The sequence below is a fragment of the Natrix helvetica genome (assembly GCF_964273705.1).
Source record: "Natrix helvetica genome assembly, chromosome: 2".
NCBI lineage: Eukaryota > Metazoa > Chordata > Lepidosauria > Squamata > Natricidae > Natrix > Natrix helvetica.
Window position 1 is genome coordinate 246417990 of NC_138552.1, and position 14066 is coordinate 246432055.

The 14066-nt window shown below is 38.1% G+C and overlaps 1 protein-coding gene across 3 annotated transcripts in view; it reads right to left on the minus strand.

Annotated features, from left to right (window-relative positions):
- Nucleotides 1-14066, minus strand: part of HHAT (hedgehog acyltransferase) — a 185959-nt gene that overhangs the window by 126808 nt on the left and 45085 nt on the right. For all 3 annotated transcript variants that reach the window (XM_081942246.1, XM_081942244.1, XM_081942245.1), the window contains exon 8: nucleotides 9450-9600. In XM_081942246.1, coding sequence (XP_081798372.1) covers nucleotides 9450-9600 — 151 coding nt within the window. The remainder of the gene's footprint in view (nucleotides 1-9449; nucleotides 9601-14066) is intronic.

Below are 14066 nucleotides of genomic sequence, written 5' to 3' on the forward strand. Positions count from 1 at the left end.
CACCCCCCCTCCAGCCCTCCCTCCCCCCAACCTCCCAGAGCAAAATACAGGATATAAACATTTAACAATCATATGCTAACATAAGCTAACTAACTTTAACATCTTCCTCCTCTTGTACTTTAACTCTTCTTTTATTAAGCTAACTTTAGATAAATTATACTAATCCTTGTTCTTTCACTCATAAGCTAATTGGAATTTCTTAGTCCGATATTTATTTTGAATATATTCAATCCATCTTCTCCATTCCAACTTGTATTTCTCATCTTAATGGTCCTTGAGATATGCTGAGATTTTGGCCATCTCTGCTAAGTTTACTACTTTTAATGTCCATTCTTGAGTAGTAGGCAACTCTTCCTTCTTCCACTACTGCGCCGCCAGCAATCTTGCTGCCATTGTTAAATTCAGAATCAAATTAGTCTCTATAACTGTACAGTCTGTAATTATCCCTAACAAGAACAGCTGTGGTGTGAACTTTATCCTCTTTTTAAGAATATTTTGAATAATCCACCATATTTTTATCCAAAATGCTTTAACTTTTTTTCAAGTCCACCATATATGGTAATACATAGCGTCAGCACAGTCACATCTCCAACATTTAGGTTGTAAATTCAGATACATACAAGCTAACTTTTTAGGATCTAAATGCCATCTATAAAACATCTTATAGAAATTCTCTCTCAAGTTTTGAGCTTATGTAAATTTTACATTCCTTACCCAAATCTTTTCCCATGTTTCTATCATTATTGGTTCTTCAAAGTTTTGTGCCCATTTTATCATACAATCTTTAACTAACTCTGTTTCAGAATCCATTTCTATCAGCATATTATACAACCTTTTTATATGCATTTGACCCTGGTCCCTAATTTGTTTTACCAAATTATCCTCATTGTGTAGAGCCTGCTTTTGAACCAAACTTAATTCCTAGTCATTTCACAAACAGGTCCAGGTGGTTTTCTTGTCAACAAAACAAAATTATCTTGCACAGTAATCTTCTTTTGTTTGCTTCAATTATTCATCTATTGTACAGCTCTGATGTTTCCCCAAAAAAGTATTAGCCAGGTTGAATCCTGCTTAGTTGATCTTGGCTGGTGTCAGAAAGCTGAGTACTGCTGTGTAGCTATAAACTAATACAACAAAGACATCTTCTCTTTCATATTGTTATGAACCTGGAAGTCAGGTTCCCAAATTTAGCCAAGCTCTTCAGCATTCTACCATAGGATGTTTTGTAAATACAGTTCTGAAAGACACAGAATTCTCCTCTCCCTTCCCACAACCCCCATCTCCATCTCAAGATTTGGAAGATTTTCCATAGGAAATAGGATGAGGAAAAATGCTGCTTTACAGGTAATCACTTTACTCCAATGTGATGTATTCCCCTTATTTTCTATCAACTTATTTTTGGAGTGACTGATGGGTGATTGCTCTTAGTAGTTAGACATGCCTTGAATTCTTTTCTTCCAGCTGAATGTGTACCATGTGCTGAAATAACACAACTTGTATGGTGTCTTCCTTTTTAATAGGACTCTTTTACTGCTCTATACATTTACTAGCATATTTTTTTCTGTTGCAAAGAAATAAAATAATTGCATAAACTAGGCATAATCTCCAGATAAGACACCTGAATCAACAGCACAAGGAAGCTTTCTGCCAGTCCCTATTAAAACAGCCTGCTACTCACTGCTGTGCCTCAGACTCACTTGACAAGAGGCAGTTTTGGAAATGCAGAAATAAAAATACTGCTCCTGTCTACAGGTTATTAAAACTATAACTCTTCTAGGACTGCAGAGTTGTGATGGAGAAGTGTCTGCTGCATCTGCACAGTTGGAAACAGGAGCTTTATTGAATTAGAAAGCTGTTATCTTCACGCTCCTACACACTCTGAAGCCTCTCTTCTCAACTAAATCCAAAGCCCTGCCTAGCCTGACTTTGACACTTCCAATATATATTTTACTGTTTCAGCATTTCAACATAAATGACAACATTCCTACAGAAGGCAGAGAAGAAATAAGCGCTCTCTCTCTCTCTCCTCTCCCTCTCTTTCCCCTCTCCCTCCCTCTCTCTCCCTCCCTCCCTTCCATGGGTAATTGTGATTCATTATTTTAACTGTTAAGGCATGAAGGAGTCATAACTCAAGGGATGTGGAGGGCAAGCTCAGAAAGATGTTTAGATAATTAAAATTGACCCATAATTTACCAGTAGCCCTGAGAAAATTCCACTCCTGCCTTACTTTCATAATACAGAAACATAGACACAGGCTTCATATGCACCCATAATATTTAATTGTTCTTCTTAGATATGCCATACTATAGTACAGTGATGGGGAACCTGTGGCACGCGTGCCACAAGTGACACGCAGAGCCATTTGTCAGGGCACGCAAGGCGCAGCTGAGTTCACCATTTTAAAAGCTATTTTTCGCCTTCCCCAGGCTCCAGAGGCATTATAGGAGCCTGGGGAGGGCGAAAAGAGCCCCCCCCCTCCCGGAGGCTTCAGGGACTGTCCGGAGGCTTCCATGAAGCCTTCGGAATGCTTAAAACCACCCTCTGAGCAAACCGAAAGTGACTTCCGGGTTGCTCGGAGGGTCGTTTTAAGCGCTCCGAAGGCTTCAGGGATCGTCCGGAGGCTTTGCTGATGCCTTCGGAGCTCTTAAAACAACCCTCCAAGCAAACCGAGGGCCTCCAGGGGGGCGGGGGAGGCTCTTTTCGCCCTCCCCAGGCTCCTATAAAGCCTCTGAAGCCTGGGGAGGGCGAAAACAGCATGTAAAAATGGGGGGGTGTCGCGCGTTGTGCACGCATGCGCACTGGGGGGTCGCATGTTGCATTATGGGTGCGGCACACCCTCACATGACCCCCCTGCGCTCCCCCCACTTGTGGCACGCGAGCCAAAAAAGGTTCGCCATCGCTGCTATAGTAAATGAGCAAATCAAAAAAATTAATACATGTTAGCTGCCACAAAATGAATACTGAAAACATGGTTTTCCATAGAGAAGCGACAACTGTTGTCATATAGTGGTGGGGACGGTCCCAGGGGAGAAACTGAGGAGAAAAGTTTAGAAAGATAGAGGCTATCAACAATGCAAACAATAAACTTTGCCCAAACAAATTGCTTGCTTGATACTACGAAGAACATTATCCTTTGCTTTCCCTTGTGAAAATGCCTCTGGTTTTTTTTACCTCACAGAGGTGAAGAAATATTTTGACCTGAAATGACCGTTTGAAGTGTTCCAAGTGGCATCTCATTGTTCTAAGAATAGAACAATGCCTTTTGTTCTGTGGTTTGTGACTGAGCTGATCGTTTGCTCTTTTTTTAAAAAAAAAATGTAGTTATTCCAGTCAGGACAGTAACAGAGACCAGTCACATCTCAGCTGCTGTCGGGGGAAATGTAGGACTGAAGGGGGCAATGTAGGAGTGAGTGGAGTGTTGAAAGCAAAATAGCTATTAATAACATGGCCAAACAGAAGAAGTCCATTCACAGCTATGTCTCCAAGTTGACCCATCAGGTATGACTGTTTCTTTTTTTAAAAAAAAGGATTCTTAAAGGTAGAGTTCTTGCGGCTCATTGAATCACAATTATTAATGAAGATTTGCATACCAGTATGTACTGGACTGGACTTTATTTTATAGACAAATAATACAAAGCTCTCTGCTTATGTGCTCTGCTATAAATCAGAAAATGTTCCTACTACAGGTAGTCCTAAACCTATGACCACAACTGAGCCCCACATTTCCATTGCTAAACAAGTTATTAATTGAATTTTGCACCGTTTTATGACCTTCTTGCCACAGTTGTTAAGTTAGTAACATGGTCATTAAGTGAATCTGGCTTCCCCATTGACTTTGCTTGTCAGAAGGTCTCAAAAAATGATCCCGTGACCCCAGGACATTGTAACCATCATAAATATATACCAGTTGCCAAGCATCCAAATTTTGATCATCTGACTATGGGAATGCTGCAGCGGTCATAAGTTTGAAAAACAGTCATAAGTCTTTTTTTTTTCACTGCCAATGTAATTTCATAATGATCATTAGATGAATGGTTGTAAGTCAAGGCCTACTTGTATTATAAATATTGCACAAATGCAAATACGTTGGTTTAGTAATAGTTTTTGTGGTTACTATAGACCAGGGGTGTCCAAACTTGGGAACTTTAAGACTTGTGGACATGCTGGCTGGGGAATGTCAGCATTTATTTGAAGTGCAGAAAAGTAAATTGCAAATTGGTGAAATGATAGCACAAAGACAAGGGCTTTACACACCAATGTGCTCTTGTAATTTGGACAACCTGGATAACTTTCTCAACCTTTCCTATAAGGAAAACAATGAAAGCATTTTTCCTACCAAACAGAATGAGAATAGCTGGAAAACAAACAGAAAAAAATAGCATGATATTAGTATGTGACAAATCAGTACCCAATTTGGCTAGTCATAAATGGGGTAGCAAATCTGGGGAGGAGAGAATATTCAAAGTTTGTGGGCAGAGATTAAGTTCTAATATTCTTTTGACTGTTTTAATCTAAAGAAATCTTTCTGAACTGGTTGTTTAAAACTCTGTTGAAACTATTTTCTGTCTCTAGTTCCTTTCAGAGAAGAGAGTGATGATGATGATGATGATGAGAAAGAAAGAAAGAAAGATTTCTTCTTAGCTAAATGCCTCCTAATTTTGCTTCTTACATTTTGAAATCATCTTTCATGCTCTGCCAGCCAAACCAGTTATAGATCAATTTATAGTTCCGCTTTTCAATTTATAACACCAGAAGAATGTATAGATTAATAACTGGCAGGGAAAGCACACAGATATATTTTATAAAAGTAGTAATGGAGCTCAAATATTACTAACCCTATAGGCATGCAAATAAATAATTAAATAAATCATTCACTATCAGCTCCAAGTTTCTTTTGATGTGCATCCTTCCAAATAAATTTATGTCTTCAGGATGGCAATTTCCAATAGGGATGCTACAAAGGGGAGGGGGGGGACCCTTACGCTCATGAGAAACGAGTGCAAGATTTAATCTATTCATGGACTGAGTTCAATTAGTTATTGGGCAATCAAAGGAAAGATTGGTAGAAATTACTTTACGCTGAAATAATTACACGAATATAACTGAGAATGTCATAAAGGAGAATTTAATTCAAATGGGATCATTGTTAGGAACTCTAATTATTCTGTCTTCCAGAATGTATTACTTCATGTGTTTCTTAAAAAGGACAGAAAAAAGCAAAAATGAAAGGGTAAAAACAATTTTCATTAGTTTTCCTATAATAATCTTCCTATAATAATCTTAAACAATACCACTTTGTTTGGGCTCATTATTGTTTAACCTTCTGGAGCTGCTAAATTCTACCATCATTGTTAGTTTCGAGAAAATCATGAAAAAACTACCAACATTCTGTGATCCGACATTTTCCTCCTCAATCTCTCCCCCTTTTTACAGATTGATAGGAGGGGGAAATGGTGTGGGATGAATATCCTTAATTTTCTGAAAGATGCAGAAATTGAGAAGTTGAACCGAGGAAAAAAAATCAATATCACCTTTATTATGTTTACAAAAGGTAACAGAAAAGGATGATCTAATCTCAGAAAGGAAATGGCACCCTCCCACACCCGCTACCATGCCACTGTGGAACAAAAACAGCTTGTCCCCAGGTCTTACAGAAAAAAAAGTAAAGCAGCTTGAAACCCTTTCATGAAGCTCCAATACTCAGTCTAGCCTAATTCCAAGCATGAAACAGAAAACAATCTTTCCAATCTCAGAACGGGTAGTATCACGGCTTCTAAAAACTTTTTTTTGCTATCTTTACATCTCGCTCTCAAAAGTCTAACAATCAATGAATTCATCATTGACTAAAATCAACATAGCTGTAAATCTGCTTTCCTCAATCTGGCATCTGCAGATGTGCCTGAATAAAGGTTCCAATATTCCCAACCAACTTGATGTCAAGTTGGGAGAAATGGCTGCATGTTATTACAAGTATTTTTCAGTAATGACACATAGTCATGCCTCCATCCCCAGTCACATTTTATTAGGTTTGGAATCTGGTTTTTTCATTTATTTATATTCTGCTTTTATTATTTTATATAAATAACTCAAGGCAGTGAATTTACATTATTATTTGAAACAGCGTCATTTTGAATGACTCAATAATCTCTTTCCACTTGCAATAAATGGAAATGAAATATTTCATATTTTCATGGAATCTTTTTGCGATTTATTTTAAATCCACAAACATCCTCATTACATTTTATGATCAGCATCTAAAATATCAGTCAATTAAGCCTTCCTTCCTTCCTTCCTTCCTTCCTTCCTTCCTTCCTTCCTTCCTTCCTTCCTGTCTCAGTTCATATTAGTTACTCAACAGACTAGACAATAGTCAAGGCTGAACATGGTGTGCTCGCATACTATCCAAACTGCTGTTTGGGAAGCAAAGAGTTGAACAGATTCTAGAGATATGGTATTTTCTTTGATTACCCCTACAGTGAACAACCTACAGTCTGTTATGTATTTGTACAGTTATTGAGTACTGTACAAGAAGCTCTTTTGAAAATGCTTATGCCTGTCATTTCCCATGAATGTGTAGCTTGTTATTAAGATTGTTAAGAACTATTTCTATAATTGATCTGTTAGTAATCAGTTGTAAACCACTCTGGATCTTTGGTAGCTGTTAAGTGACTTTTTACATATATTCTTAATTTATATTTATACATTATATTCTTAATTTTAATCTATGTTTTAACTTCTTTGTGTTAATTTTTGAGTCATGGTGACGACCTAGACCTAGGGATGTCAAACTCAAGACCCACGGTCCACCTTTGGCCCATAGGATACTTAGATCTGACTCATGGGGCTGCCCTGGAAACAGTAAATGACGGGGTCACGGTGGCTCTGCCAGCGAAAATGGAGCTTGCAAAGGGACATGTGCAGCTCTCCTGAGCTGTGTTTTCACTGGCAGAGGGTTGAAGGAGGCTGTCACAGCTGAAAGAAGCCAATTTTTACTGGCAGAGTGTTCAGGCCACACAGGCACCCCCTGACATAAGTGACGTTGAGTTGGCCATGCCCACCCTGATCATGCCCACCCCGGCCCCCCGAGGTCAAACACAACCCTGATGTGACCCTCAATGAAATCGAATTTGACACCCCTGACCTAAACATTTCCTTGCAGTTTTCTTGGCAAGATTTCAGAAGTGGTTTGCCACTGCCTAATTCCTAGGGCTGAGAAAGAGTGTGGCTGGTCTCAGGCAGTATATTTATTTTTGAGGATAAGGATCCTCCTCCCAGGTTTGATAATTTACATTTACATTTGGAAGCATTAATCATCTTATTAGCAGGGCTGTGCAGTGCTTCAGAATTAATTCAAAAACATGAACAGGAATCTAATGCACCACTTCTCTGCAACTCTTAAAACATCAGTGTCTTTCCATTGCACATCCCTGTCAGGTAGCATCTCTTTCTAAATCAGAACTACATGCAGTCCCACTGAAAATTAGTTATTTGTTATTAGCTTTTAATATTGCTGATTAATTATTGAAAAGCTTGTTTGAATCCTAGTGAGCTTTGAATGCATGCAGTTTTTTCTTGCCTGTGATGCAGAGGCCAAGTGCTCATACAATTTGAAAAACTGGCTTATTTGGGCAGCAATCATGTCATTCTCGGAGACCCAGGATTAGAAGGAAGATTCCATCCTCAAATAGGAAAATCCAGTGACAGTTGGACACTGGATGGTGATGACTGAAAGGGGAGGGTGAAGACTTGTCTATATCACACTCCCAACCCAGAGAGCTATCTACATTAGCTTGAGAGCTAGTCTAAATAAATTATTTTCCATTGTTCAAAATGATAGGAAATAAACAAGAGAAAGAGCTCAAAGAAATGGCAATTCTCTTTATCCTCATTCCCATCTTGCCAGTTTTGCATTTTTGTATTCAATTCAGTAACATTTTGGCCTGGTGGTTAAGGTACCAGGTTAGAAAATGGGAGACCATTCTACCTTAGCTATGAAAGACAACTAGGTGACTTTGGGCCAGTCATTCTTTCTCAGCCTAATTCACCTCACAGAATTGTTGTGGAGAAAATAGAAGAAAGAAGAAATATCATATATGTTCGCCATCTTGAGTTATTTGTAAAAATAATAAGGGTTGGATATAAATAAATAAGCAAAAGAAAAAAGACAAGCATGAGAGGCATAATGAAGAAAATAGCAATTGTTATCATAGAATAAAATGTACACATCTGATAATATTAACTTAAATAGCAAAACTCTTTTAGAATAAATGATGACCTAAGCTAAGCCACAATATACAAATTCCCATCACCATCAAGGAATGATAAAGTAAGGCTTTCAACTATTTTCTGAAACTTAAAACCTATAATTTCCTTTCTATCAGTTTGAAATAAGTGTTTCTCAAGTTCTCATGATAAAAAAAATATTATGTAACTGAAATCATTTTTCCCTACATAATACGGGATCAGCTTTAAAATGGGATTAGACCATTATGAAGAACATTATATAAAGTAAGGAAAACAATAAACTGATGCCCTTGACTTGTTTGTGGGTTTCCCAGACACACCAGACTGATCAATATAGGAACAAATGGGTTTTAATTTTATGTGTGAAAGCTATTTTTGCCATGTTAATTTAGGGTTACCTTATGGACAAATTGAACTGAGACCATTGATATTGTACCAGCCAAAGTTCTAAAACAGTTTTTTTTTAAAATCCACTGTAAGGCTCATTACAAGGAGGTTACCAATCATACACATATGGTGGAAAGCTTGATGCCATCTGGAGGACAGTGTAATTGAGAAACAAAGTTGATGATATAAACTATAAAGCATTTCAGGGAATAGCTGCTAAATCCACACTATCAAGAGCAGACAAAATAGCTACGCAGATGTTCACTTCATAGGTTAGCCCCTTTCTCTAGACAGCAAAAGTAGATTGTCATCATTATATATGTCATCCACAATAGCAAAAAATAACCTTCTAAAACAATGGAAACCCGCAGGTGCACTGAAATCAATCAAATGTTTACACCTTCAAAATGACCCTGTTTACTTCATTTCAGGTAGAACCCATTACTTTTAACCTGACATAGAAGAAATTATCCTCAGTACTGTCCCTATGGGATTACTTAATAAAATGTTATTTAACCGACTTTATGAATTTTCTAGACAAAGTGCTTTGTTCAAGAGGACAATAATGGAAAATGCATCATATTTCAGAAAGAACTGAACAGGGAAATAATTATCAGATCAGTGTCAGTTCATCAAGAACATCCCGACGGCAGGTTTGAATTTTTCTATGCATTAGGTGAGAGTGATTATTAAATAGAAATTTATTCTGAAAACAGAAGACATTTGTAATGAATATGCAAAGACTACTGCAGCACCCAACTGCTATTTCAGAAAAACAAGGCTCGCACAATAAACATCAGCAATCAAATAAAGCTAACCTCCACATTCCAGAAAAACTGTACATGGTGCTTACACAGCGAGGTAAATCAGGAGGCTTCAGTCCATCCATGCGAACAACAAGTGCTGGAACACCAAAAAGTACAAGGTATTTCACATAAAAAAATAGGACCTGGGCCAATGCAAGGCCACCTGTAAGAATGCAAGAGAAAAAGGTTCCACTTTAGTATATCATTGTAATATTTACAGTCCTCTTTTTTCTAAATATGCTACTGTGTTTTTACAAATGCACTTTATTAAAGCATACCGTATGTCTTTTTTTCTGCCTGTATCAGATATGCACAAACTGTACTTCAGAGTATAAGTACCAAGCTCAGAGAGCACCAAGGACTTCACAGTTCAACTCTAAGCTACAAATATTCTCTTCTATCAGTACTGTACCTCTTGCATAGATGCAGGATGGACCAACTTAGAAGGATTTGGCAAATTCATAATGAAACTAAAGTGGTTCACACATAGAATTTCCATAAAATGAAGATAAATGTAGGCCATTTTTACTATGCATCTTGGAAAATTACAGCTCTTTTCACAACACATTTGGCTTTTAAAATAAGGGAGCCAACTCACAGCAAACCACTAGCTTTAGGGAAAAAAAGTCAGGGAACATGAATCACATTTCATAAGTCTGTCTAGAAGATCCAGACTTCTTTGCCTACTTTGCTGTACTTTCCAACTGAAAACTGAAAAATAAATTATTTATTTTTTCATTTGAATAGAACTCTTTTGCTCAGTTACTGGATTTTTCAGAACACTTTTTCTAGAACATGGGTGTCAAACTCACTATGTCATGTTGCCATCATGTGACATTTCGTGACATTTTTTCCCATTCACGGAGCTGGGGAAGGTGTGGCCTGTGTGTGACACATCCAGCCCATTTGCGGCCAGTTTGACACTCCTGTTCTAGAACAAGGCAGAGATTTTATTTAAGGAACAATATCTGATCTTAAAATCACCAATGCAAAAGTTGTAATAGAGTTTTTTAATCTATTCATTTTCTCACTCATCATTATGCAGTTTAACAACTGTAAGAATACAGGAGGAATATCACACTTCCATAATATTGCTAGGATTTCTAGACTGAAATGGTTATAATAAGCTAATATTGATTTTCATCTCAGTGTAAAATCAAGACATGGATCTGAAAGATAAATATTTGCCTTCCAAGAACTATAAATCTTCATGTGCCCTAAACATTAAGTCAATACTTCACATGTTCAGTGTTATTACAGATAGTGCTTTACTTCTGCACCTAAATTTCTTTTAGCCTTTAATATTGTGCTGCTTCAAAGATATGTGACTCCGGGGGGTTGGGGGGGGTGGACAGGATAAATGCTGCAATGTCTGAAAGTAAGAGTCTTTAAAATACTCAGCTATATTCCCTTTTCAGTGCATTCTCATGGGACAGTAACCTGCAGTCTGAGAGATTGGTCTGCAACATCTATCAATGTTCATGACAGCAAAAGCTATAAAATTGAGTTCAACAACATTTGGGGATAGCCCTCTTCTATTTACACAAACTGGACTACTATAACGCATGTCAACCACGTATATTCTACAAATCAGGGACGTGCGGTCAGGGGAGGCAAGGGAGGCAGAGCCTCACCTCTCTTCATGAAATAATAGTATATAATATTATATACTATTATATATATATATAATATTATAATATTATATACATACGCCCGGCCGCGCCCGGGAGCTGCGGAGGCAGAAATGTTGTTGGCGCTCCCGGATGACGAAGCCACGAAAGTGACTGGGGTCGTTCCGACAACATTTCTGCCTCCGCAGCTCTCGGGCGCGGCTGGAGGTCCTCGGTCGCTCACCCGCCGGACTGCCTCGGCGCCACTCTGGCTACCTCCGTCCGTCCGCGCCCGCGAGCTGCGGAGGCAGAAATGTTGTTGGCGCTCCCGGATGACGAAGCCACGAAAGCGACTGAAAGCCACAAAAGCGTAAACCTCACCGCACGTCACTGCTACAAATTGCAATAGCAGGCATGAGTGTCAGCCATTTGCATTCTTCTACAGCAGTTATAATATATTGTTGATATTATTGGTAAAGATCATGAAAATATAAATTTGTATTATATTTGTATTGTATTCTATTCTACACCACTTGCCTTATCCAAGATATTGATGTATTGGTTGCACTGTTATACTCCTAACAGGGAATCGGAAGTACATAGCCTCTTTAACACAGAGGTCATCAATTTTAGGTAGTATCTTTCCCATCCTCTACTAGACTCAATGTTATCCAAGGCTTCATTTTCTAAAAGCATACGGAATGCTTCCAGGCAATGGTAGCAAATACAACACTTATCTTAAGGCTGAACAATACATGAAACAGACATTATTGGTGGATATGAAATATCTTATAATATTTATAATGATTAGATGGCTTTTCTTTTTGAGATGCATAAACCATACCTTATCCAAAGATAATTCTACATGCTGCTTGAAATGAATGAGAATTGTTTACATGTATTAAATGTGATAATTATGGCCACATGCCCGAAACCCTTATTTTTTTTACAGACTTGTTGTCTATATTCAGAAAATCAGATAGACAGACATACAGATTCTTCCCTCCTGAAAGAAACACACACTGTTGGAAGTTGCTGCCCAAAATTGCTCAATAAGCCTTGGGCCTCTGGTACTTAGCTCTCTTATTGACAAATGTATTTTCAATTCTGGAGTAGAAAATATCTATCACAGATGGTAGGGCTGGGCAGGTATTATTGCTTTGACCTTTGATGGTTAAATGTTTTGTGTAGAACAAAACATTCTTTGCTACTTTAAGAGGTTGCCATCTCTGAAGTATCAAAGTTCAGAGGAAGCTCTTCATATCCATGACAAGATAGCTCAAATTTGGGCCTTTAGAGAACTTCTCTTCAGAATGAAACTTAGACAGAAAACCTTAACCTCTTAGTTTTATGCTACAAAATAGAGAAGAAAACCAACAATTGTAAGAAAGCATATTTTCAAGTACTATTTACTGATTCAGTAATCTTTCAAATAATAATAATACGCGTTAACATTCCCCAGCAGCAGTGGTGGGTTCCTGCCGGATCGCACCGGATCGCGCGCTCCCTTTCGGCGCTAAACCCGGAAGTACGGTCTTGCCCCGCCCCTGGCGACGGGACGACGCTTGCCTGCGCTCCACCAGCTCGGCTGGGAACGGAGACGTTTCTCTGCTCAGCAATGTCTTCAGTGGAGTGGTGGCAGCCTGGCAGGCTGAGCCTGTGTCCCTTTCAGGCGCTCCGCTCCACTGAGGAAACGTCTCCGTTCCCAGCCGAGCTGGTGGAGCGCAGGCAAGCGTCGTCCCGTCGCCAGGGGCGGGGCAAGACCGTACTTCCGGGTTTAGCGCCGAAAGGGAGCGCGCGATCCGGTGCGATCCGGCAGGAACCCACCACTGCCCAGCAGTAATAATTTACTAATTTGAATCAATTCATTTTCAACATTTTACAAAAATCAAAGTTTTATTTTCATGTGTTCTATTTCACAAACATTGTATCATTTGCAGTTGTTACGTTTTCGTAATGTCATACAGATAGTTGATTTCTTTTTTAAAATTTAGAGTTAAGAGTTATTAGTAGTCAGTGCTAAAAACATTAACAATGTCTTATTTTTCAGAATTTTTTTTCTTACCAGAAAACATTGTTTTTGTTAGATATGACATATTTGTTGGAACTTACTTACTTACTTACTCACTTACTTACTTACTTATAAGACTTATATGGCCACTCATTTTATATACCATAAATCCTGAGCAGCTCACAACAGTAACCATAAAAAGTTCACAATAATCCTATACTGCACAAAATTAGGTGGCAGTGATGTAATCTTTAAGTAGGCTTCCTATAAAGTTACTTAAGGGTAACCTAGGAATAAGTTTTTGTACACTCATTTCAGTTCTTCTTCTAGTGTTGCTCTTCTCAAAAATGGAATTCATATTCCACTTTCATCAACTCTGCATTTCTAATTTTTGACTGCATTAGTGTCTTATACATTTTTGAAGAATATACATTTATACTTTTATAACACATATTAAGCACAAATTCAGATTTTATAAGTGATCTATTGCCTTGATTAAACCCTTTTTTAAAAAAAAGTCTCAATCTGCAAGCCCCCTATTTAATTAATTCAGTTCTGAATATCTCTCAAAACTAATTCTTAACAGATTTTTATGTGGTTCCGTGTCTTCAGCATATAGTGAGCAATATTATTAGTTAATTTACCAATAATTTTAATATTTTATAATTTTTCCCAGTATCTTCTTTGGTTTTCCATTATTAAAGTTACCAATTAAAGTATTTAATTTCAGGTTAAAGTATTTAACCTGAAATGTGTGAAGATACTAGTAAAAAATACCCTGTTTCCCTGAAAATAAGACCTCCCCAGATAACGAGCCCAATCGGGCTTTTGAGCGCATGTGCTAAAATAAGCCCTCCCCCAAAAATAAGCCCTTCCTGAAAATATTGCAACCCAACAGCAGCCATGAGGTGACCATGTTCGCCGCCTCCTGCACCTCAAAAATAATAATACCTCCCCGAAAATAAGACCAAGCGCTTATTTCGGAGGTCAAAAGAAACATGGTAGTAC